This window comes from Neomonachus schauinslandi, chromosome 12, assembly GCF_002201575.2.
Source record: "Neomonachus schauinslandi chromosome 12, ASM220157v2, whole genome shotgun sequence".
In the NCBI taxonomy this organism is placed as follows: domain Eukaryota; kingdom Metazoa; phylum Chordata; class Mammalia; order Carnivora; family Phocidae; genus Neomonachus; species Neomonachus schauinslandi.
In genome coordinates, this window is record NC_058414.1 from 28,523,005 (window position 1) to 28,549,905 (window position 26,901).

General features: G+C 36.3%; 1 protein-coding gene across 2 annotated transcripts in view; it reads right to left on the minus strand.

Moving 5' to 3' along the window:
* The window catches only part of SEMA3D (semaphorin 3D), a 137,113-nt gene that overhangs the window by 92,125 nt on the left and 18,087 nt on the right, over positions 1–26,901 (minus strand). For both annotated transcript variants that reach the window (XM_021689669.1, XM_021689670.1), the window contains exon 2: positions 17,654–17,814. In XM_021689669.1, coding sequence (XP_021545344.1) covers positions 17,654–17,814 — 161 coding nt within the window. The remainder of the gene's footprint in view (positions 1–17,653; positions 17,815–26,901) is intronic.

A 26,901-nucleotide genomic window follows, 5' to 3' on the forward strand; every position in this document is an offset into this window, starting at 1 on the left:
TCCCCAAATGTTATCTCACTTTTCATCATTTATCTTCAATACCATAATGTCTAGACCCTGTTAAAAATAGAAATTATCCTTTAATCATTATTATCGTACAGTAATTCTAAGATAGTATCACAAAGATAATTTAACTTCTTAAGATAACATAAGCCTTCAAAATAAAGATTCATTAAGATTATACACTGGCTTATTTTGACACAATGCTGTCAAGAATTCAGGAATCACAAATAGAATTACCTTAATAACAACAACCTAGGAGATACCTGATTATCTTCCAGACCTGAGACATTTACTTAAAAGGGGGAAAAAAAGAATCATTGTAGTTGTGCCAATATTTAAAAGCTATCATTTTAATTATGATTTAGAGTGGGATTTTCTTTTACTACCACCTAGTCATTAGAATAAAGCGTCTTTTAAAAAATACTCCTTTTAATTCTTTGTTGGTAAAGAATTTAAAGAAGCAAAATTTCACTTAATTCAATCTAAAAATATAATCAAGCAAAACAATAAGTAAAAACAACAAAAAACCTCATACTTATATGGGGTTGGCAGAAATATGTTCAAGTGATAGTTTTGTTTTTCAATGTTTTGAAGTGGCATATATGTGACATATAAATCACTATCTCTATCTCTCTCTATAAAAGTTTTCCACCATTTTCATGTTTTTCTACTCAAATTGTGTGTGCACATGTGTGTGCATATATGCACATGTGCATGGTGTGTATGTATGTGCATATATGTGTCCATATTATTAGGGTTTTTTTATTTTTTTAAGCTTTTATTTATTTATTTGGAGAGAGAGAGAGATGGAGAGAGAGAGCATAAACTGGGGGAGGAGCAGAGGAGCAAGCAGACTCCCTGCTCGGCAGGGAGCCCGTTGTGGGGTTTGATCCTAGGGCCCTGAGATCATGACCTAAGCCAAAGACAGACGATTAACCGACTGAGCCACCCAGGTGCCCTCCATATTGTTTTTAAAAAAACAGTAAGGGTAAAAATACATACATGTATATATATATATTTTTTTTCTTTCAGAGTTATAGAATATAGATTACCAGTATAATAAGAGATTATTCTAATGAAATGAAAATTGTGCTCAGTGTCACTTTACATATGCTCAGCTGTTATAAAGTTATATTTTAAACACATTTTTAAAAGAGATTTAATATTAATTTCCTTATGAAAATATAATGGGAGCTGCATGCATTTAAAAATAGAACCTATGATCTGATTATCTTATATTGATTTTATTTGCTTATCTCTATCCAAAATCCAAAATATCTTTGGTTTGTTTGTTCTTTGAAGCAATTTTACTTCCCTTTGAATACAAACAGGTTAGAAAAACTCACAAGTAAATACTGCAATGTCTCTAACAATTATTGTTTCATTCATAATTTATAAAACTCATTAACAGTTATCACTCAGTAAGGTGAAAATGTCAGGCACTTTATTTTTAATTATTTAATCTTAGGCAAGTTACAGAAACATTCAAATAATGATAAGGCCTGTAACGACATCTTAAGGAAATTCTAATTATATCTGCTTTGTTACATCTTTGGAGAAGCAATTTAATTGACTCAAGTTAGTCAGTCCAAGGTCAGTCAAATGGCCCTTGGCCTAATTCAGAGATGCCAAAACTGAAAGGAATACATAGAAGGGAAAGTTACAACTTGTTCATAAAACCTAATTAAGGACAAAAATTCAGAGCCCTAAAAATGCAGATGGACATCTCTATCAAATAACAGGATTCAAGTATTTGAATGGTTGTGAAAAAAAGTTGGGAAAATGTTGGTCTAAATGCCATATGGTAGAGGATTTGAATAACCAAGGGAGCAAAGACTGCCCTGGGTTCTAAGAATAGAGAGGGGAAGGAGATCTGAGCTCAATAAATGAAGTACTGAAAAATAAGGATAACAGCACCAAAAATAGAGCTTGCATGATTGAAACTGGCTGGTGGGGGCGGGGGGGTGGGGAGGGCAGTGGGGGTGGGAGGGGGAGAGTGTTATGGATGGGAGCTTGAACTCTTAAGTTTGGGTATGATCTGCCCATGTAGCTTCCTGCATGAAGTCTTGGGTGAGAACTGTCTCTCCCTTTCCTTTTTTCAGGACTCAGCTCAAAGCCTCTTTCACATTTAGCCTTCTTCCACCCAATGTCTATGAATGCTAATCCACTTGTGTTTATCATATCCATCTGCTACTTTCCTTTTGCAAGTAAATTTAGTTTGGGACCCTTTCCTGGGTGTAAAGATCAATGAAATGCAATGGAATTAGAATACTAAATTTGAGTATCTACTTCACTGCTCATGAGCAGCTAATGCTGTGCTTTCAAATATTATCTCAATACTATCCTCAGAATGAATCCGTTCTACTTGGAATATATCTGACCTCCTCTGGATGGTCCTTTCTTATAAAAGTCCATTTTAATATCACTTCCCCGGAAAAGCCTTCTCTGAAGACCAGCTAAAGTAGTGTTTTCATCTTGCCATTTGCAGTGACGCGATGGAGCTAGAAAGTATTATGCTAAGCGAAATAAGTCAGTCAAAGACAAATACCATATAATTCTACTCACATGTGGAATTTAAGAAACAAAACAGGCATATTAAGAAACAAAACAGACAAGCGTACGGGAAAAAAGAGAGAGAGGCAAACAAAGAAACAGTGTTCACGATAGAGAACAAACTGATGGTTATCAGAGGGGAGGTGGGCAGGGGATGGGTGAAATAGGTGGTGGGGATTAAGGAGGGCACTTGCTATGATGAGCACTGGGTGTTGTATGGACGTGTTGAATTAGTATATCATACACCTGAAACTAATATTACACTCTATGTTAACTAACTGGAATTTAAATAGAAACTTAAAATGAATGAATGAATGAATGAATGAATGAAGACAGGTTTTTTCCCCAGGATTACCACCACAGTTTTTAACAACACTTAAGTGATATTTTCTTTTTTGTTTCCTTTTTTCTTCTCCATCAAACACTCCCTTTAGAAACTGGAGGCACCATGAGAACAGAGATCTAACCAGTTTTATTCTCCCCTGGATGCCCAGCATCTGGAAGAGTGCTAGAGATGTCATAGGAGCTCAGTAATCACAAATTGCACGAAAGTGAGAGGAATGCTAGTGTATCGTGATACCTAAAAGCAGTTTTAAGAAATCCACAGAGGGATTGGTAATTTTGAATTTGTGGTGCAGTCACATGTGAATGGAAGTGCAATTACGCTTGTGGATAGATTTTATCATTCTGTACAACATACAGGTCACAGTGTTCATTATCTTCCTAAGCGTATGACTTAAATATATGACTCACTGAAGCCTCGTGACTACCGATCTTGAGTGACAAGGAGCATTGCTTCTACTTCCCCCCCTCTTTAGTACCTGGCTCAGTATCACATGCGTAGTAAGCACTCAATAATTATTGAAAAATGATCTGCAAAGTCCCGCTTAAAATTAGAGACAGAAAAGGAGTTCTTGTCAGAGTTCTGGCAGAAGTCTGACAACATCCTGACAGTCCGTTACAGGGACCAGATGGGACCTGCACATCAGCACCCAGGCTGGGGGGCCAACACACCCATGAACGAGGCGATTGTTTTACCTCTGTGGTTACTAGACAGCATGTGCCCCACAGGAACAGATTAATCACCAGCACACTAAGCAGGGTGCCGTATCACAAAAGTTAATTTATTGGGATGTTCATAGGGTTTCCAATGTTTGTATTTTCTTAATTTCAAATATTCACCAAGAATAAAAAACGTGGCAATTCTCTTTTATCAATAATTTTGATTTTAAATGAGAAGTTATTTATTCTGAGACTTTCTCCCTAAATAATTGATTTACAGGGTAAAGCATTAGAGGGGAATGTCTTATGCAGCCATGATGTGAGTTAATAGAACTGGAGTCAGAAGGTCATTCAGACGTCGTATAAAAGCATTTTTGCTTATACTCAGTATAAAGCAAGCAAGTACAGGATCCTCATGTATGAAAACCCTCTTGTTTTAGATTTCCTTGAGGAAAGGGAAATAACAAAGCGCTTTTTAGGCATGCTATGCAGAGAAGGGTGTTTAAATATTCCACTAAAAAATTATTGCATTTAAAATTACAAACTCATTTAGCTTGGTTATTTTCTTAATATAAGTGCTTAAAAATAGGGGTACAGTAATGAATTTTAAGTAACTTAATCTTCATAATCACATACTGAGTTGATGTTAAATAAGGAGAAAAATAGTACAAAAATTGCATTATGATTTTTAAGTCGACCAAAAATAACTGTCACATTTATAAACATGGAATTACTTTACTAACATTCTGCTAAAAACAAAACAAAACAAAAAACAATCTTCTTGAAGTGTCCAAGTTCTAGCTTAAGTGTGTTGTGTTTATGTTTGTCCACTGTTTTTTTTTTTTTTTAAATAATTCCAATTATTTTGTGGTTAAATAACCAGCAGAGTCAAGTTCTCAAGCAAATGTGGGGACCTAAGTTTTAGCAAGGCAAAACTAAGTTGTGTCAACTTATTCCACAAAACTATGGGGTTATCTTAGGTAGGCTATGTAATGTATATATTGCTTTTGTACAATGCTTTTTCATTTTAAAATCCATAGGAAAACTTCCTTCCCCCCGAAAGATATTTAGTATTTTTTATATTAAAAACAAACATAAATTACTTTAAACAGAAAAATTTTAAGTATTATACTGCTTCTTCCTTGAATACTATAAGGTTAACTAATAGATTTTAAGTTTTTGGTGGGGCTCATTAAAAGATCTTACCTAACACAGTAATGCTTTGAACATTTTATTTTATTTTATTTTTTAATATTTTTAAAAAGATTTTTATTTATTTATTTATTTGAGGGAGAGAGAGAGGGAGAGAGCACGAGCAGGGGGAAGGGGCAGAGGGAGAGGGAGAAGCAGGCTCCCAGAGAGCAGGGTCCTGGGAACACGACCTGAGCCGAAGGCAGACCCTTAACCAACTGAGCCACCCAGGCGTCCCTGAACATTTTATATATAATATTTAATTTTGACACAAATGAGTTTCATGGGAAATGATTTTTAATTAATTAAAAAGGAACAAAGATGTTAAATATTATCTCAAAATGAAAGTAAACTATTTGAAGATCAATTTCAAAGATCATTGAAAAATGGAATCAGATTGTAACAGAAATCTATGGAAAAGCATGGGAAATAAGATGTAAAACAGCATATGTTTTGTTTGAGTCTATTAATAGTCAAAAGGTAAATACTACTACTAAGAACATTAACATTTTTCTTTTGGTTGCCTCCATGGTTCTAATTTGTATACTTCAGGAATGATATATAATGAGGATGCCCATTAAATTTGGAGGTAAAACAACATCCTTTTGAGGTCTCATTTTATGGGTTTGGTAGTAAAGCAAAGTATTAAAAGAGAAGTTTTAGCTGAGTAAAAATTAAAAAATGAGATGCTAGGTCAAGAAGCAAAAACTTTCTATTAGGCGGCCAAGAATCCTAAGGATAATTTCACCCATGTTCAGCTATAAATACATGGAAACTGGAGATTAGAAAGTTTTTTCCTTTCCCTAGAGAAGGATATTTCACCTGAGACAGTTCTATAATGTGTCCTACAACCCCCAAGGTGAGGAGTAGGTGCCAGGAAGGGAGTTTGACGGGACCTCAAGAAGCACCTGCTGCTGAACATGCAGTTGGTGGAACATTTTAGACTAATGTCTAAAGGTGAGAGAGAGACTGACAAGCTTCAGGGAAAACAGAGACCAGACTCAGTGGCTATACTGACATCAGCCTGAACTTCTAGAGTGTGTCCAGGAAAAGACACATGATGGTTTTCCATGGAACAGATGGGAGCCATGCTCGCTCAAAAATGGGATGGCATGAGGTCACCTTAGGTCCTGTTCAAGAATGTTGAGTGGAAAGACTTAATAATATCTAGTCAAAGTGCAATCCATCACAGGGTAAAAAATGGGAGCATACCAGTCAGAGAAGAAATGTAGTCACACTTATCCAGAGAACTGCAAGGGAAAGAACTCCAGAAAGAGAAAATTCCCCCCAAAACTCACTAAGAATGACTTTGAAAGAAAAGTCACCTTTAAACATCTGACAAGGCCAGAAAGGTGAGAAGTGAGGTCCCTCTGACAATGACAGTAGACACTTGTCTGAACCCCTCACCTCCTCCCTTCTCCTGATTTGACTAGAGGGGTCATAAACTATGTTTAATAAGCTTCAAGAAGAGGAGGAGTGCTAGATAGGGACAAAGAGAAGTCTATGAACATCTCCCTGCCCGGAGCCTTTCCTCACATGGCTTGTCCAAACAGGGAAAGGTAGAAGGAACAGAGGTTGAAAGTTTTATTACATCAGACTGGACCTTTTAACTGTTGGATGACAACCACCTGTACTACCTGAGAGTGACCTCGAAAACCATGGTTGCCTGCTGGAGTTACCAAACAGGTCCAGAGAAGACTTCCACAGAATAGATTGAAAGGAATTGTGGGAGGTAAAATAAAGTTGTTTATGATTACACTCCATTAGTTGACATACCAGTCACTGTTAGGTTAGTAGGTAAAATAAATAATAACTGTAGTCTCGAGTAAGTTTATTTCTCATTAGTCTACTTGTCTGCCTTTATAGCCCACTTGAAAAAGGAAAAAAAAAAAGAGAGAGAGAGAAAGAGAGAGAGAGAAAAGAAAAGCAAAGGAAACCAAGAAACAAATCCTTGAATAATATGAATACAAAAGCAGTACTTAGTCTAATAAATCATCCCCTTTGTAACCTGTTTGCTTACATCCTGGTTTAGAGACTCACTCCACCCATGCATGGTTTGAACTGCTTCCAAAGTGAGTAACATTTTCAGATGGAAGGATCCCAACAATTCATTAACTCAGAAGTCCAACTAACTAACATAACCAAACAGAGTACTGGAGATATATATAGATATATATAGATATATATAGATATATATATCTATATATATATACATACACACTGTATACTATGACTACATTAAAAAAATGAGAGAGAGACAGAAGGAGGAGAGAGGGAGAGACTTTCCGCTTATATATATAACTCCTGGAGTTTACATAGAGAGAGCTCTGGATTTTATATGGATTATTACTAGGATAGCTTAAGCCTGGTTGGGGTAGAGAATGTTCATTTGTAGTCAAAGTGCCAGATGCTACATAGTTTAGAATCATTTGTTTAGAAACCATAGGCCCTTAAATTATCTAGTACAAATGTCAAAAACTCATTATTATTATGTGCACATGAACAGGTTTCTGATGCATCACTTATAAATTAATGATAAATGGATGTAAATGTCTGTCCACCATTGACCATCTTTCTTGAGGACTATTAAAATTATTTTTTCATTACTTCCTCTGACTCTAGAGATGGTGTAGGATGTTAAGGGCTAGGCCAGGGAAATCTAGTTTCTTTACCTTGAATTGGGAGAAATATACACATGGAAATATATACAGGGAAAACAACTTTACTCAGTTTCTCAAACATGTTTTCCCTCCATCCTAAATGAATAAGGAAACAATGAACTGCAAGTTCCAAATATAAATGCAAACTATTTTTAATCAACCAGTTAACAACAACCCAAATTTTACCCACCTATCTTGAACTAGTTCAAATCCCATGCACATATGACAACAGTAGACACTCAACTGATTTTTTTAACGAAAAAATGAAAAAGAAAAGTTGACTAAAGTAGAACAAAAGAAGAAAAATATACAAAGTTCAGTCACTAAAAAGTATCCCTGGGGGGGCCTGGGTGGTGCAGTCCGTTAAGCGTCCCATTCTTGGTTTTGACTCAGGTCTGGTCTCAGGGTCGTGGGTTTGAGTCCCGCGTCGGGCTCTGCGCTTAGTGTGGAGTCGGCTTGAGTTTCTCTCTCCCTCTCTCTGTCCCCCCCCCTACTCTCTCTCTCTCTCTCTGAAATAAATAAATCTTAAAAAAAAAAGAAAGCCTTCTAAGTTTTACTTCTACAAATGCATATAGTTGGTTTCAACCCCAAAGACTGACAAAACCAAATCAAAGGAGCATTATTTTGGGTATAATTCTGCTAAGATATATATTCAATGATGCTTAAGAGATACTTAGTTATTTGATTTAAAAAAATATATTCTCTGTACATTATTCAGTAGATAATGTTAATTACTGGTACTACAGAATAATTATGTAGTCTTTAATTCTTTGAGTTCAATTATAATCTTACTCTCTCCCAACAATGTCACCCCTCCAATTCTTACAATATTGAAGGAAGAAAACTTACAGAGTATCAGAAAATCTGAAGAGCTCTGCAGCAGACCAGAGTTCATAAAGCTGATACACATTAGAGAGTCACAGAGAACTTTTATAGTGGCAAATGAACTCTTACATAAGCAAGAAAAGTAAAGGTCAGCCGATTTTTTTATTTTCGCCATGTAGGGTGGAGAAAAATAAATTACCTCAGGATGTTTACTTGTAATGAATACTTTCCAAGGCTATCTCCTGAAAGAAAAATAAATCCTCCCAGGTAAGTTCCTTGCAGAACTAGCTAATCTTTATAATTCTCTCCAAATAGACAACATATACTCTTCTTGTTGACTGGCTAAGGAAACATCTATGTTTGCCTCAGGTAGCCTAAGTTAATGAGAAAAAAGTGAGTCCCCTAAATAATTTTTTTTCCAGAAAATCTGTTTTTTATTCCCTCTCTGTAAGTGTAGTGATCAATGTGAATGATTCCTGAACATTTCTTCTGCCTAAGGTAATTGATTGATGTAAGCAAATCGTGGTTACAGCACCCCTATTTTGAGTTCAAAAATTGGAATTGACATTTTCTGGCCAATGAGATATGAGTGTTCTAGAAAGGTTTCCTTGATGCTAAGAAAAAGACATAATAAATGATGATCTTTAATCCCTTTACTTTTTCTTGTCTGAATGTGACCCCTGAAATTGTCACAGTCATCTTGCTACCAACCTAAGGATAATGCCAACAAAGAATGGCAGACAGAAGAGACAGAAATAACTGGGTCCTTGATAATGTCATTAAGCAGATGATATTCCATCTCTGTATCCACCCAAACTCTGGACATTATTCTTATTATAAAATATAATAAATTCCTTAAATTTTAGGTGTCTTTTATTCTAAGTGTAATACATCGGTCTCACAATCAAGAGAGAAAAAGATAACAAAATTGCCAATTCAAAAAAAAAAATGAAGAAACGTATTCTGTAGCATCTTTGCCAATTCAAAAAAAAATGAAGAAATGTATTCTGTAATGTCTTTTATGTGTAAGACACTGTACTATGTGCTAAAGGAGAATCAGAAGTGCATGGAAAATAGCTCACTCCCCATTCAAACATGGTATAATTTGGATGGGGGATAAATTTATTTATGCCAATGAATAATGATAATTCTATCAAGTAGGACAACTGACATTGATATTAAAATATATAATGTTCTAGTAAACAAAAAGAACTGTCACATCCCCTAACATAACAGGGAGCCTTGGGGAGCAAAAGGCAATAAAAGGGTAAAATTTGGTAACTGCCTTCGAGAATTCAGAGAGTGAGATGAGCAAGAAAGTGAATGGCAATTTCAGGAAGCTTTAGCAAAGGCACAAAGCTAGAATGGAATTTATTTTGAAAGGAACTAACAGAGCAGACTGAGTAAAAGAATGAGAGAGAGGAAGGGAGGGAAGCAGAAAACAAAGTGCAAGTGAGGGAATAAAAGAACAGTGGATAAAAATAAGACTGGAAACAGGGAAAGCCTTAGAAGTTAATAGAAATCTGGAGTTCATTCAACTTCATTGGAAATCAAGAACTCCAGAAGTGTATAAACAGAGAAGAAATATGGTCAGATTTTTATTTGTTTAAGAGATAACACTGATGGTCATGGTGAATGGATTAGATAGGGAGAAAAATGGAGATTCCCTTTTATAAGATAAACTCAGTTGAATAATGGTATTATCACTTACACTACAGGGAAATATTGAAATGCTTGCCACCTTATCAGTTTGGCCTGTCAGCTGAGGCTTTACTAGGTCTGCATCACAGCTCAGTTCTTTCTTTATCTAATACTACTTCCCCAGTGGCCCTCTCACACGTGTTGATCCCAAGAACACTCCCTTACAAATACCTATAAACTAATCTGCCTCTCCTGGTTGGCTTCTGGGGGAATTTAACCTACAGCACAACAGTAAGAATGGTTCCAGATCCACGTCCTTCTCTTGGAATGGGATCACGTTGGGCTGGATCTGATTATTCCATTTTGGTCTAATGTTGGGAGAAGGAAATGTCCAATCAATGTGCACATCTATCCTGAACCTGTCCCACAGAGGGATCCACAGAGTATTCCCTAGCTGAAGAGAGAGGCCTTATGGACGAACAGTGGAAAAGCCTACTTGAAGTGAGAGGTATCCCATCCCATGTGTGCTTACCGTTGCCCCTAAGTCTATTAAATACCTATAGAAATAGTCCTTTCCTTCAAGAAAAGATCAGAATCTTATCCCTCTAATATAAACAACAGTAAAACAAAACAAACAAAACAAAACAAAAACACCCCCAAACACAAAACAAACCAGTTGGTGTACTTAAATTTTACTTTCCAGAGAGGAGAAATGTTCTGAAAGATCGAATTTTTACTCTCTTCCTCTATAGTCACTTACTCATCAAAGCTTATTGAGCATATAACTGTACAATTCATTGTAGAAGAGTCAAAATTTCATTCGAACAGAGTAAAGATAATACGAAGGAGATCTGCAAATATTTGTTACTGAATTCGTTTGGTTAAAGATGTTGCTATAATCCCGGTGATTCCACACTAAAGGCCTGTGGCAAATATGAAGTAATGATGGCCATTTTTCAATAGGCACATCCTTGTTTGTACAAACACTTTTAAGTAAACACATATCCTAAATTTTGACACTTCAATTGAATACTTTCTACAGATTTTTTTTTTTAACTTGCCAGAGGAAATTATCCCCAACCAGTCACTCCTAACTCAATTACGCGTTGTAGATTGCTTTAAGTCTAGAGCGTACAAAGGACATCCTTCAGCCCCACAGAGTCCCAACATGTGTGGTTTCTTCCACAGAGAAGTTTGGATTTTTGCCGAAGGGCATAGAGCCAATGCAAACTACGTAGGTCTAAACACTGCTAAAGCACTCCATTTTGACACTTAAACTTGCTACTGTGGAGTACCTTTTAGCACTGGAGTGATTTATATAAATTTTCAATGTGGATACCTACATAAATATAAGTTATTTCCTTTGTATACATAACCTCTTCTTGAATTATACATTTTATAAAGACAAAGGAATATCAGTCGGGCAGAAAATCTCTAGCATAGACCTTAATTTTACAATGTGTTCAAATAACCATTTATTTCAATAGTATCATGAGGGAAATCAATATTTCATAAACATTTATTTTATTAAATATTAGCACATTTCAAGGATGGAATGCAGCCAAAGAGAGATTTGCTTAAAATAGTCACAGAAGGAAGTTATGTTATCAGAATTTATTTTAAGCAATGATCTAATACACTCATTTCAGATAAATGAACTTTTTCTTCTAATCCCTGAAGGCAGAGAATAGCACAAGGACAAATTCCCTTGAAACTATGAATTGCTTTTTTCTATTACACTAAAACTGAGACATATTTGGAAAAATGCTTTGTTAGTTATGTAGCAGCTCTTAAAGCAAAAATGTGAATCTGACTAGGATTTTCTTTGGTGGCTTTCATAAAAGGAGTTTTCTCTTGATATATTTACTGATGAATGAGATATTACTTGATACCATCAATAGGCTCTCCGATACAAATATTTTTTTAAAAAATTACTAAGGAAAAAATATACCCTTAAAAATAAATGAAATGGAGCATGGAATGTTTTTCCATCTTTTTGTGTCTTCTTCAATTTCTTTCGTGAGCTTTCTGTAGTTCCTAGAGTATAGATCCTTTACCTCTTTGGTTAGGTTTATTCCAAGGTATCTTATGGTTTTTGGTGCTATTGTAAATGGAATCATTTCTCTAATTTCTCTTTCTACAGCTGCATTGTTAGTGTATAAGAAAGCAACTGATTTCTGTGCATTGATTTTCTATCCTGCGACATTACTGAATTGCTGTATAAGTTCTAGTAATTTGGGGGTGGAGTCTTTGGGTTTTCCACATAAAGTATCATATCATCTGTGAAAAGAGAGAGTTTGACTTCTTCTTTGCCAATTTGAATACCTTTTATTTCTTTTTGTTGTCTGATTGCTGTTGCTAGGACTTCTGGTACTATGTTGAACAAGTGGCAAGAATGGGCATCCTTGACGTGTTCCTGATCTTAAGTGAAAGGCTCTCAGCTTTTCCCCATTGAGGATGATATTCGCTGTGGGTTTTTCATAGATGGATTTTATGAACTTGAGGAATGTTCCCTCTATCCCTATATTCTGAAGAGTTTTAATCAGGAAAGGATGCTGTATTTTGTCAAATGCTTTTTCTGCATCAATTGAGAGGACCATATGTTTCTTCTCTCTCCTCTTATTAATGTGTTCAATCACATTGATTGATTTGCAAATGTTGAACCACCCTTGCATCGTGGGGATAAATCCCACCTGGTCGTGGTGGATGATCCTTTTAATGTATTGTTGGATCCTATTAACTAGGATTTTGTTGAGCATTTTGGAATCCATATTCATCAAGGATATTGGTCTGAAATTCTCCTTTTTTGATGGGGTCTTTGCCTGGTTTGGGGATTAAGGCAATGCTGGCCTCATAGAATGAGTCTGGAAGCTTTCCTTTGGTTTCTATTTTTTGAAACAGCTTCAGAAGAATAGGTATTATTTCTTCTTTGAATGTTTGGTAGAATTCCCCAGGGAATCCATCAGACCCAGGACTCTTGTTTTTTGGGAGGTTTTTGATCACTGCTTCAATCTCATTACTGGTTATTGGCCTATTCAGGTTGTCGATTTCTTCCTGTTTCAGTCTTGGGAGTTTATAGATTGCAGGAAGCATCCATTTCTTCCAGGTTGCTCAATTTATTGGCATATAGTTGTTGATAATAATTTCTAATTAATTGTTTCTATTTCCTTGGTGTTAGTCATGATCTCTCCCCTTTCATTCATAATTTTATTAATTTGGGTCCTTTGCCTTTTCTTTTGGATAAGACTGGCCAGTGGTTTATCCATCTTATTAATTCTTTCAAGGAATCAGCTTCTAGTTTTGTTGATATGATCTACTGTGTTTCTGGTTTCTAATTCATTGATCTCTGCTCTAATCTTTATTATTTCTCTTCTAATGCGTGGCTTAGGCATCACTTGTTGCTTTTTCTCTAGTTCTTTAAGGTGTAGAGTTAGTTGGTGAATTCGGGATTTTTCTATTTTTTTGAGTGAGGCTTGGATGGCTATGTATTTCCCCCTTAGGACCGCCTTTGCAGTATCCCATAGGTTTTGGACCAATGTGTTTTCGTTCTCATTGGTTTCCACGAATTGTTTAAGTTCTTCTTTAATTTCCTGGTTGACCCAAACATTCTTGAGCAGAGTGGTCTTTAGCTTCCAAGTGTTTGAATTTCTGCCAAATTTTTTCTTGTGATTGAGTTCCAGTTTTAAAGCATTATGGTCTGAGAATATGCAGGGAATAAGCTCAATCTTTTGGTATCAGTTGAGACCTGATTTGTGACCCAGTATGTGGTCTATTCTGGAGAAAGTTCCATGTCTGCTCAAGAAGAATGAGTATTCTGTTGTTTTAGGGTGGAATGTTCTGTAAGTATCTATGAGGTCCATCTGGTCCAGTGTGTCATTCAAAGCTCTTGTTTCCTTGTTGATTTTCTGCTTAGATGATCTGTCCATTGCTGAGAGTGGAGTACTGAAGTCTCCTACAATTAACGTATTGTTATCAATATGACTCTTTATTTTGGTTAACAGTTGGCTTATGTAGATGGCTGCTCCCATGTTGGGGGCATAGATATTTACAATTGTTAGATCTTCTTGTTGGATAGACCCTTTAAGAATGATATAGTGTCCTTCTGTGTCTCTAACTACAGTCTTTAGTTTAAAATCTAATTTGTCTGATATAAGAATTGCTACCCCAGCTTTCTTTTGCGGTCCGTTCGCATGGAAGATGGATCTCTATCCCTTCACTTTCAGTCTGGATGTATCTTTAAGTTCAGAATGAGTCTGTTGTAGACAGCATATGGATGGGTCCTGTCTTTTTATCCAATCTGCAACCCTGTGCCATTTTATGGGAGCATTTAGGCTGTTCACATTGAGAGTGATTATGGAAAGATATGAATTTATTGTCATCATGTTAATAATTCTTGCAGGGCTGGCATAGAGGTCACATATTCTTTCAGTTTCTGCCCATCTTGGAAGCTCTGCATCTCTCCATCCATTCTAAATGACAGCCTTGCCAGATAAAGTATTCTTGGCTGCATGTTCTTCTCATTTAGTACCCTGAATATGTCTTTCCAGGCCTTTCTGGCTTGCCAGGTCTCTGTGGATAGGTCTGATGTTATTCTGATGTTCCTCCATCAGAAAAATAAATATTGTTAAAATGTCTATGCTACCCAGAGCAATCTATACCTTCAATGCCATCCTGATCAAAATTCCAATGACATTTTTCAAAGTGCTGGAACAAACAATCCTAAAATTTGTATGGAATCAGAAAAGACCCCGAATCGCCAAGGAGATGTTGAAAAAGAAAAACAAAGCTGGGAGCATCACGTTGCCCGATTTCAAGCTATATTACAAAGCTGTGATCACCAAGACAGCATGGTACTGGCACAAAAACAGACATATAGACCAATGGAACAAAATAGAGAACCCAGATATGGAACCTCCACTCTGTGGTCAAATAATCTTTGACAAAACAGGAAAAAACATGCAATGGAAAAAAGACAGTCTCTTCAATAAATGGTGCTGGGAAAATTGGACAACCACATGCAGAAGAATGAAACTCGACCATTCTCTAACACCATTCACAAAGATAAACTCAAAGTGGATGAAAGACCTCAGTGTGAAACAGGAATCCATCAAAATCCTAGAGGAGAACATAGGCAGTAACCTCTTTGACATTGGCCACAGCAACTTCTTTCAAGATACATCTCCAAAGGCTAGTGAAACAAAAGCAAAAATGAACTTTTGGGACTTCATCAAGATAAAAAGCTTCTGCACAGCAAAGGAAACAGTCAACAAAACAAAGAGGCAACCCACAGAATGGGAAAAGATATTTGCAAATGACACTACAGATAAAGGGCTGGTATCCAAGATCTATAAAGAACTTCTCAAACTCGACACCCAAAAAACATATAATCAAGTCAAAAAATGGGCAGAAGACATGAACAGACATTTCTCTGAAGAACACATACAAATGGCTAACAGACACATGAAAAAATGTTCATCATCATTAGCCATCAGGGAAATCCAAATCAAAACCACATTGAAATACCACCTTATACCATTTAGAATGGCAAAAATGGACAAGGCAAGAAACAACAAATGTTGGGAGAGGTTGTGGAGAAAGGGGAACCCTCTTACACTGTTGTTGAGAATGCAAGTTGGTAGAGCCACTTTGGAAAACAGTGTGGAGGTTCCTCAAAAATTTAAAAATAGAGCTACCCTATGACCCAGCAACTGCACTCCTGGGTATTTACCGCAAAGACACAGATGTAGTGAAAAGAAGGGCCATATGCACCCCAATGTTCATAGCAGCAATGTCCGCAATAGGAAAACTGTGGAAAGAGCCGAGATGCCCTTCAACAGATGAATGGATAAAGAAGATATGTTCCATATATACAATGGAATATTACTCAGCCATCAGAAAGGATGAATACCCAACTTTTACATCAACATGGATGAGACTGGAGGAGATTATGCTAAGTGAAATAAGTCAAGCAGAGAAAGTCCATTATCATATGGTTTCACTTATTTGTGGAACATAAGGAATAGCATGGAGGACATTAGGAGAAGGAAGGGAAAAATGAAGGGGGGAATCGGAAGAGGAGACGAACCATGAGAGACTATGGACTCCGAGAAACAGACTGAGGGTTTTAGAGGGTCGGGCGGTGGGGGAATGGGTTAGCCCGGTGATAGGTATTAAGGAGGGCACGTACTGCATGGAGCACTGGGTGTTGTATGAAAACAATTAATCGTGGATCACTGCATGGAAAACTGGTGATGTCTTGTATGGTGACTAACATAATATAATAAAATTAAATTAAATTAAATAAATGAAATGGAACTATAATGGCAGAATGAAGGTAAGCTTTTCAAATTCTATCACATAACTCACTGCTTATCAAACTACAGAATATTTTTTTTAAGAAGATAATCTTATGAGTTTGTAAGTGTATTTGGATTATCACAAGTCAAGAACAACTACTGGCAAAATTTTACCCTCACACTTTCTTTTAGAATTGTCTAATACATGCATATACATTTGCATTTAAAGACTATTTTTTTTATTAAGTCTGAGCATTCATAACAGATATCTCCTTCTTTTGGTGGACTTCAAAAATAGACAGAAGAACTACTTAAAAATTAAATTATTAAAAGGCAAAAAACATTGTTTATGATACAGGCATTAATTAAGCAATATTAACACATATGGAAATAAATATTTTGCCTATGTAGACTAAAGCCCTTAGTCCTGAATGATATTCAAATAACTGAGCAATGAATAGTTATTAAATGCATTTCAAAAATTAGAGGTTTAAGATAAAGTGGTCATTGTAGGTGAAAGCTATTTGAAGCTTTGAAGTCCTATGATGACTTATAAACAGCTCTTTCTTGAATGGAAAGAATCCTCTATTAATTCGGTATTGGAGATTATTGACCTGAAATCTTGTAATGGCTCCTAGCATTCTTTTTTTTTGGCAATACTTCTGAAAAAGGAGAGAAAGAAAAAACAATCTAAAATGTCTTGTAGATGCAGAATGGGTCATGTACTATGTCTTCTCCTCATTCAATCCTTTCCAGTCTTGGCATCCATCTTGGCTTGCACAGATATTGGTATTTGCTAAAGTACCAGTTGATCATAATTTATAAGGTCTACAGTGTGGCACTCTTTCCTTTGGGCAAAAGGAAATTTTCAGTTTGCTAACTGAAAATGTAAAGCACAACAGCAGTTGCCTTTTGTTTTTTCTATAACTAGCATATATTTTCTTTTAGTGGTAGATTGTTCTTCATGAGCCCATAGTTGGGGGTATTATTAATCTTCACCCTCTCAGTGTGATATGGGCCATAGGAGAAAACTATTCAATTAAAAAATAAATGTGTGGGGAAAAAAAAATTGTGGTGTTAAAATGCCATCATAGTCACACTGCCAATTTAAAGTATTGATATTTGTTCATTGAAAGTTAATAAAAACTTAATTTTACAATAATTGCTATAGGTATAAATGTTAATTATAACTCATTTTGCCAGCTTTTCAATCTAAATCATTGCATTTCTCTTGTATAATCTCTTTCATTCATATCTTCAAAGGTTTTATTACTATGCTTATTCACTCTTAACAGAGAACATGTATATGTACTTAAATCCACAAAAATCTAAAATGTGTATCTGAAGCAAGGTATTCTTTTAATGTGTTCTTTTTGGACATGTAAGTGACCTAGTGCATTTGACACTGAGTCACTTAAAACAAAAGAAAGGCATGGATGAAGAAAAATGCATATTCAGTTAACTACAAATAAATAAACTAACCTTCTTAAAATTTTTGTTTAAGTCAACCAGACTGAGCAGGAAGATGTGGTCCTTGGCTCCTACAAGCAGCCTGCCCCTCTCCTCATCCAACAGGATGGTTTGGAAATCTAGTCCTTCTGATGAACCCAAAAAGGGAATGCAGCTATTTGAAAGCAGCAAGTCTATGGGAAAGTAAAAGAGAAATAGAAAGAAAGAAAAAATTAATTAGCAAAATATTTATTTGCCTCAATACATACATTTTTGCACTCTGTAAATGAATATATACAGCACAAATGCTCCAATTTAGATATAAGCAAACAATATACAGTTTTAAGCACACATTCATTTAGAAATCAGTGTGATTTATGACATTTGTATTTTACTGATACAATATTGATCTTACACATGAAAAAATGCAAGATACTAAAATGAGTATTAAAGCAATTAAATGCAAAATATTTCACAACTCTGGTCATCTTTTTAAGTTATAAATGAAAACATCAATCTACAGTACATTTGCACACTGGTTAAATCAATCAATATATGCAAAATAAGCATCAAACTAAGTGTGTGATAAACCTCAGAGCATTTCTCTGCCCTCTACTTTTGATAATGTTAAGATTCATGACTGTGTTTGGAGGATTATACTGTTCCTATTTCATGTATTTGTGAAGTAAACAGAGAAACCCAAATGCAAGAAAATGGATTCTGAAAGATATATGATCCTGAACCAATAATGGGATCAAACTGTAAAGCAGGAAGGGACCTTGAAAATCAATTAATACAAATTCATGATTTTATAAATGAAGGTGTTTAATTCCTCCAAGGTGAAGCCACATGCCCTAAAGTCACAACATCACATGGTGGTAACCTCAGTCCCAGTCCCCATTTCTTTTTGACACTTGTCTGTATGTCCTAATTCTTTTTTTCATTCACAGTTGTGATATGGACCGACTCTTATTTAAACTTAGGTCTGGGTTTACAGAAATCCAAATCTTTTCAATAGATTTTGCCTCAAGTACTTGTCATACCTTCTCATTTTCTACAACTGTATAATATTAAATACCAATAAAGTAATAATATCACTCATTACTTATTAAAGTCCATTAGATGTTTCTGGACTTTAAAACTAAATCATTATTTTCATTAAGTCATTATTAATTGATGAGAAAAATATAAAAAATATAAAGAGACAATGTCTCAGAAATAGGTTATCAAGATACTTCTAAAATGTATTATGGCAGTTTTCAACCCCTAATAAAATGTATCTTTGGTCTTTGAAATTTAAAGCCTATATGTTCCACAGATCAACTGTGGGCTTTATTATTTCATATTTTTGAGAATTCCCTCACTCTTTCCTAATTTACAATGGTTAAATGTTACTTCCCTTATTCAGCAAGACAGATTTTGATCTTAGTTTTGACAAACCAAAAGGCTGTATGCTCAAGAATATATGATACCATTTGATTTCTCAGGTGAGGGTGGTCTTATTAATGTTTATGAATCATGCTTTATGTACACTGGATAGAAGTCTGAACTCTGCACTAATTATTTTCTATTAAGCTAGATATAACTTTACAAGTTTTTCAGACCAGAGACACATTGAATAATATTTTCTAGCATCTCCAAATACAGTAAGCTTATTTTTGTAGGACTCATATCCAATAAACATTCCATACTAACTATAAATCAGAGCTGAGGAAAGAATAATATAAGCTATTAATAAATCATGGAGGTGTGAAGAATAAAGTACTTAATATACGATCAGCATTGTAATGGTGCCTGGAAGACAGTAAGTGCTATATAACTATCAGCTATTACAAGCATGATGATGTATTTTTTAAATTTTCTACAAAATCTGTAAAAAGGAAGTCATTATATTTCCCAACTCATATAAGTGTTAGGATGATTAAAGGAGATAATTTACTTAAGGTTCTTAAAACAATAGCTTGAAGATAGGAAAAGTTCAATAAATATTAACTGTTACTTTGAGTATGATTATTAAATTCCAGTTTGGGAAAAGTAAGTTCTATCAAAGAAGAATGTTATCTCGTCTTCCATTAAACCTGAGTCATGAAGATGAGAACTTCTCTGTATTTTTTTTTATAATACTGGACTAATATTAAAAAGCTATTCAGGGGGTGCCTGGGTGGCTCAGTCAGTTAAGTGTCTGACTCTTGATCTCAGCTCATGTCTTGATCTCCGAGTTATGAGTTCAAGCCCCACACTGGGCTCCACACTGGGCATGAAGCCTACTTAAAAAAAAAAAAAAGGTATCCAGTCCACAAATATTTATAAGAATCTATTACATGTTAGGTATTGAGCATGTAGTTAAGGGTGTGGTCCTGACCAAGCCCTGCCTTCAAGGGGCTCACAGAGCAATCCATAAATAGATACATACACAAAATACAATATAAGTGAAATAAATTCTAATACAAGTATACACAAAAGAAATATTTCAAGTAATTGTGCATCACCGTATAAAAGAAGATGATAATTGACAATAGTGTTGAAAGACAAATGGAAGCTTTACAGGAAAGATATAAAGAGAAGTTTATTCAAGGCAGAAGAACACGGGAATGTACAAGGGCATATATCACCATACATCACATTCACACACAACATTTTAAAAAATCGTTTTAAAGATTTTATTTATTTATTTGAGAGAGAGAGAGAAAACAAGCAGGGGGAGGGGAACACAAGCAAGGGGAGTGGGAGAGGGAGAGGGAGAAGCAGGCTCCCCGCTAAGCAGGTAGCCCAATGTGGGGCTCAATCCCTGGACCCTGGGATCATGACCTGAGCCAAAAGCAGACACTTAACCGACTGACCCACCCAGGTGCCCTCACACACTGCATTTTTAATATGTCTCCTACTCTGCAGTGTGAGCTCCTTCAGCACAAAGACTATGTCTAACTTATCTTTGAATCCACAGCACTAGCTCAGTGTCTTGGAGACAAATTAAGTACTTATTAAATATTTGTGGAATTGGGGCGCCTGGGTGGCTCAGTTGGTTAAGCGACTGCCTTCAGCTCAGGTCATGATCCTGGAGTCCCTGGATCGAGTCCCGCATCGGGCTCCCTGCTCGGCAAGGAGTCTGCTTCTCCCTCTGACCCTCCCCCCCTCATGTGCTCTCTCTCACTCTCTCTCTCAAATAAATAAATAAAATCTTTAAAAAAATAAATAAATAAATAAATAAATAAATATTTGTGGAATTGAAGTATAGTTTGGTATGCTAGAACATACAGAATATGTGAGGCTGGACATCAAGGCAGCCTCCAGATAATCGAGCCCAAAATGGCACGCTGGGGAGTTTGGTTATCATCTAGGTAACAAGGAGCCACTAAAACATATTACATAGAAAAGTGACAAAAACTTTAACTGAGTGTTGGAAAAAAAGTCTGGCTGCAGTGTTCAGGATGGATGAGAATTGGAAAAGTGGTAGCAAGGAGACTACCCAGAAATTTCTGAAAGATGGTAAGTCCCTGAATAACAGCAATGCCAATGAGGGGAGCAGGATGTTTAAGAATCTTGCATCTCATTTGTTGTTTCTACTGTTACCACCAGGAAAATAAACTTGAGGTAGTCACTTGCTTTCTTTTCTTTTACTATAGCCAATTCTATTGGGTTTAGTTTCAAATGTGACAAGGAAAAGCAGCTGCGAAATAGTGACTAACGTAAAGTATTATCATTTCAAAATGATTTAATGTTGCCTTGTGACAATGTTAGCAACAAAACGATTAAAAGCATGCTTCACCAATCCTTTGTAGCCAAACGAAATAATTAGACTTAGGATTACATATGAAAATTTCTCAGGCTGACGCATACATTTTGAAAAGATCTTGGGACAGGGATTGGAACAGGTTCCCTCTTCCCCAAGCAGCTTATCTTTCTTGCATTTCTGCCAAACCAAGCAAAGTCATTTTTGTTTCCACAGGATCATCAACTAAAGCCCGGGAAAAAAAAAAAAAACACCAGAGGGGGTGGTCGTTAAGTCCAGAGCCTGCATCTTCACACCTAAAGCTAATATACTCCCAGGGTTTCTGAAATCAGAAATGGATGCTGGCTCTACAGACCGAAAACCCGTGAACGTTAAAGACTAAAATTTGGCAATATATTTCAGAGCTTTATTTTTTTCTTCTCTTAAACTGGCAACTCTCAGACATGTAATTTTTTTTTTTTTTAAAGATTTTATTTATTTATTTGACAGAGAGAGAGAGAGCGAGAGCAGGAACACAAGCAGGGGGAGTGGGAGAGCGAGAAGCAGGCTTCCTGCCGAGCAGGGAGCCCGATGTGGGGCTCGATCCCAGGACTCTGGGATCATGACCTGAGCCGAAGGCAGACGCTTAACAACTGAGCCACCCAGGCGCCCCAGACATGTAATTTTTAAGACTGTCCACAGTTTATTTTTTGAACAGAAACTCTGGATGGTGGGGTGAGCATGTTGCTTCACACATGCCATTCAGAGAAGGCCTGCCCTGTACATCCTCAGCCAGCCTCACGTCTCCTCAGATGACAGCAGCATTTGCCTCTAGGTCCTAACTGCTTTCTTTGTTCTCCCTAAACCTTTGACCTAATCCACCATAATCACTCCTTCTAACTGCTCTTTTAGCAATTCATTGTCCTATCACCTTATTCTCAGTTTGTAGTGTCACTCAATGTCCCAGGCCCTCAAATTCCCACTCTTGGTCTAGCAATATACTTTTGGAAAAGCTACAAGCTGGTTATTTCTGAAATAAATGAAACAAGGATTATTAATTTATTCCACTAGGGTAAACATGGAAATCATTTCCATGATGGATTTTAATCAAATGATGACACAGACAAAGTGTTCATGCTCCATGATCGATAAGCCACTGCAGAGCAACAGGATGGTTCTGAGGATCAAAAACCCTATGAATAACATGATTTTTCCTATGTCTGTATGTGCGTGTGCATTTTTCTGAAGGTTATGTCCAGAGTCTTCATCAACATCTCCTGATACCTCTCCAAAAGTCACAGAAACTGTGTATTTCCCACCTGTAGTTAATAACCATATTTAGAATAATTTCTCATTTCTAGCATTAAAAAAATGAGTCACTACCTTTATAAAACTTGACCTTGAAGGCAAACAACTGACTCACCTAAGACCATCAGGTACTCTGCACGTGTTGCAAAGACTCTGATAGCAAGTTCCACTCTCATGGATCTGAAGGCCTAGTGCAGAGGAAATGCTCACCCACAACAAAAATGAAATATGCTTGTGATAGAGGACAAGAGTACTTAAAGTCGTAGACTGTTAAATCTTTAATAGTAAAATGGAAAGTAATTCCCATCTGCATTTCTTTTAGCAAGACAAATAATGCTACTTCAGGTCTCTCATCATTATGTGTGGGTGGAGACACAGAATGGTCTCTAAGCTCCTTCCAATAATCGAGTTCTATGGCATTAGAACCTTATGCCTAGGGAGCCTGGGTGGCTCAGTCGTTAAGCGTCTGCCTTCGGCTCAGGTCATGATCCCAGGGTCCTGGGATCGAGTCCCACATCGGGCTCCCTGCTTGGCAAGAAGCCTGCTTTCCCTCTCCCATTCCCCCTGCTTGTGTTCCTGCTCTCGCTATTTCTCTATCAAATAAAAAAAATAAAAAAAAATAAAAGAACCTTATGCCTAACTTTGTTAAAATTAAGGAGGTATCAAGTAAACTCTCATCCACATCTATTCCTGGGCATTTCTCTGTTCCTTGGAGCAGATCACCTCTACCTTTGGGAAAAACAGAAACAGAACATAAAGAAATTCCAACTAAAAGGAAATTCATTCTATCAATGATCCTTGTTGGACTCACGTGTTACCAATGCAGTGAGGTCCAGAATGGTTAAATGGGCTTCACAAAACCAATTTGCTCTTAATGTGAAGCTCAGCAACAATGAAACTCCTCACTCACAGCCAGATGCCCCTCTATATGAGGGGAAGGCTCCAGATCCCATAATCCCTGCTCCTATTTGAAATAAACACATGTTCTGAAAAGAACTCTTTGTATCTCCCTTTTAGTGTCCCTTAATACAATTGTTCATTCAGCCTGAAGAACATTTGACCTGATGGTCTACATTCTTCCTCTTCACCCCAGAAAGGAAGGGAGTGGTTGGTCACTTTGAAGCTAATAAATTTAGGATTAAGCAACACAGACTTCCTCAATGTTTGACTGTTAAGTGTACAAGATCCCATACCCTTGAAATCACATTTATTGCTAGAAATCCTGAACTGGGTGGAGATGACAGTTTCTCTCACAAGAAGACTACATAGCTAAAAAATGGCTTCCCACATCCTTTAAAGAAGAACACTTAACATTTTTTTTTAAGAAGATAAAGTTACTAAAGGCAGAACTTCGTGGGGTAAGAAGAAAATCACCTTTGAGGAAAGTCAATTTCTAATCTACTCCAATGTAAGGAATAGAATTCCTCAGCAGAGAAAGCTTCCAACCCAAAATGGACCCAGATCAAAACCCGATTGCTTTTCCCTCCCATCTAAAGATATTCAGCACAAATCCTTGCCACATCCACTCTTATTTTTCCTGAAAGGAAATCACCATTATATCAGTAAGGCCATTCTGAGGTTTCTTGAAATATGGTCACCTCTCCAGTGTGTTCTTTGAAAAGCTGTCTAAGTAAAGAAGTAAAGGAGTTTTTATTATTGTCTTCCCCATAAATTCAGCTTTCTTTCCTTGATCTCTGAATCCCCAGGGCTTTCATGCTGACTGTTAGTATCTAAAGATTCCTTCTATGGAATTCCTTCTTCCCATAGTTTCCAGAAATGTTTTGGCTACCAAACCATTCCCCCCAAAAAAAGCCTGTTTTCGGTTTGGGTCAGGAGTGGAGTAATGGGAGCTAGCTATTCATTCCAAAATGAAAATTAGTCCCTAATGTTGTGGCTCACTGAGTTCCTTTGGCTCTCTGTGCATTTGTATTTGCTTCCTCAGTGTTTGGTCCAAGGAAAGACATGGATTCTGTCTTGGAATCAAACTTTGGAAATTTAACTCATCTTAAATTGGCCCCGCCTGACTTTCAGTTGGTTTTCTGAGACTTGAGATCATATGAAAAGATTTTGGTTACCAAGATAGCTCACTTCCACCTATCAAAAACACAAATTATTCTCTGTTTATGTACAGTCTCCATAGCTAGCTGCTCAAACAATATCAAATATATAAAGAAAAAATATTTAAATGTAAAATCCTTACAAAAGACTACTTCAAAATGATAGGTATTTGATTATCTTTATACTTTCCTAAGTGAGAAGTCTAGCCCTGTCTTCTTCCTTCAAAAAAAAAAAAAATCAGATTATCGTTTGCTCTTTTGCAATGGAATATTGAAGATCATTCTGCTCATTAGGTATTAGAACATTATCTATGTCAACAATAAATCAGATGGTACCATGTAGGGAAACATAAATTAGAAACAAATAAAGCCTATTATATCATCAGAGGTTTGTTCTTGCCAGGACAGGATGTGCAGTAGAGTGTGGCAATTTTACACTGTCACATTTCCATCGACATCCAGGCTTTTGAAACACAGGTTTATTCTTAATTGGCTAGCTTTCAACAGCAGATGCTTTATATAATCCATCACACGTGAGAGTCATAATTTATGATTATGATCCTTTTAAATTCTTACTTTGAATTAGTTCTTTAAAATTCTCTAAAGCTTTGCTATGATAATTTTTCCCACTGACCTATAAATAAAGACTAACATTATAAGTACCTACTATCTTTCCAGAAAAACAAGGTTATAATAGAACAAACTTCCTCAGAAGTAGTTGACAGGATAATTCCGGGAAGACTGATTCTACTGTGACAATTATTTTCTTAACTCTCTTCATAGCCTTGAGATTTTCTCACTGTTTAAATTTTAAGGAATGTTTAAAATCAAGACACCATGTCACAAATGAATATGGGCTGGTTTTCAATCAAGTATGTAAATTTAATTTTTACAAAATCAGAGGGACATACCATAAAATACCACCTACTATGGATTCTAAATAGCAAGGCAAATATGATAGGAACAAATAATTCCTCAAGCTAAGATCACGACAAATTAATGTACAGAGCAAAGAGCTATGAGAATAACTTTTAAAAAGGACAATATTCTCTAACAACATTACTTTTTAAAATTAATTATATTCGTCAAAATTAAGTATATGCATACCAAAAAGTAACATTAAAAGGCATAGGTAAGGCATCTGTCTCCTCCTCTGTCCACCTCCAGTCTAGTCCCCATAATAAAACATTTAGTAGTTTACTTTCTATTCCTTTTTATATTTCTTTTTTTTTTTAAGATTTTATTTATTTGTCAGAGAGAGAGAGAGAGACAGAGGCAAGCAGAGGGAGAAGCAGGCTCCTTGCTGAGCAAGAAGCCCGATGCAGGACTCGATCCCACAACCCTGAGATCATGACCTGAGCCGAAGGCAGACATTTAATGGACTGAACCACCCAGGTGTCCCTCCTTTTTATGTTTCTAAATAATACGAATATACTACTATCTTTTAAAACATTATTTTCAGACATTTTCATTAAATTCCCATTTACAGAAGCTGAGAATTTTAGCTTTCTGATGCCAACTCTTTCCCTCCAACCAAGCTCCTAACATAATAACAAGCCCATTTTCATGAGAGCTGTATTCAATGATTCCATTATTATCGCAATGTAAATATTCTTCCCTACTGAGAAAAGTAGTTTTCTGATTATACTTACTTTCTTGAAAAATACTGTTGCTTTCATTAATAATTTCCCAGTTTGTGACATTTGCTTAGTTTTAAAATCATGATCAAATCTTTCCACACTTTCTGAAAAGTGCCTCCATAAAATTTTCATATGATATTCTATCAGATTATTTTTTGTTTTTCTCCTGGAGACATCTCTACCGGGCCCTTTCTTCTTCTCCCTACAAACTCGATTGGCTGTTCTCTCACCTGAGAGATAGCTTTCTCAAACTTCCTTCTACCTCTCTCCTATTATGAATCCCATCTTTCCTAGATCCTGTGTCTTCCTCCCTGATTAACTTTGGTGAGCACATCTCCAGAAGCTTCCGAAGAGAGGGTGACTGAGACTTAAATTTTTGAAACTTTCCATGTGTAAAAATGCCTCTAATTTACCCTTATTAACAGGTGGGCTAACTACAGAATTCTGGGTTGAATAGCATTCACCCTCAGTGATCTGAGGCACGTGAACACGACGTTCTGGGTTTCAAAGTCATGATTGAGAAGTCTCATGTCATCGTATCCCCAGCCTTTGAATATGTCTTGATTG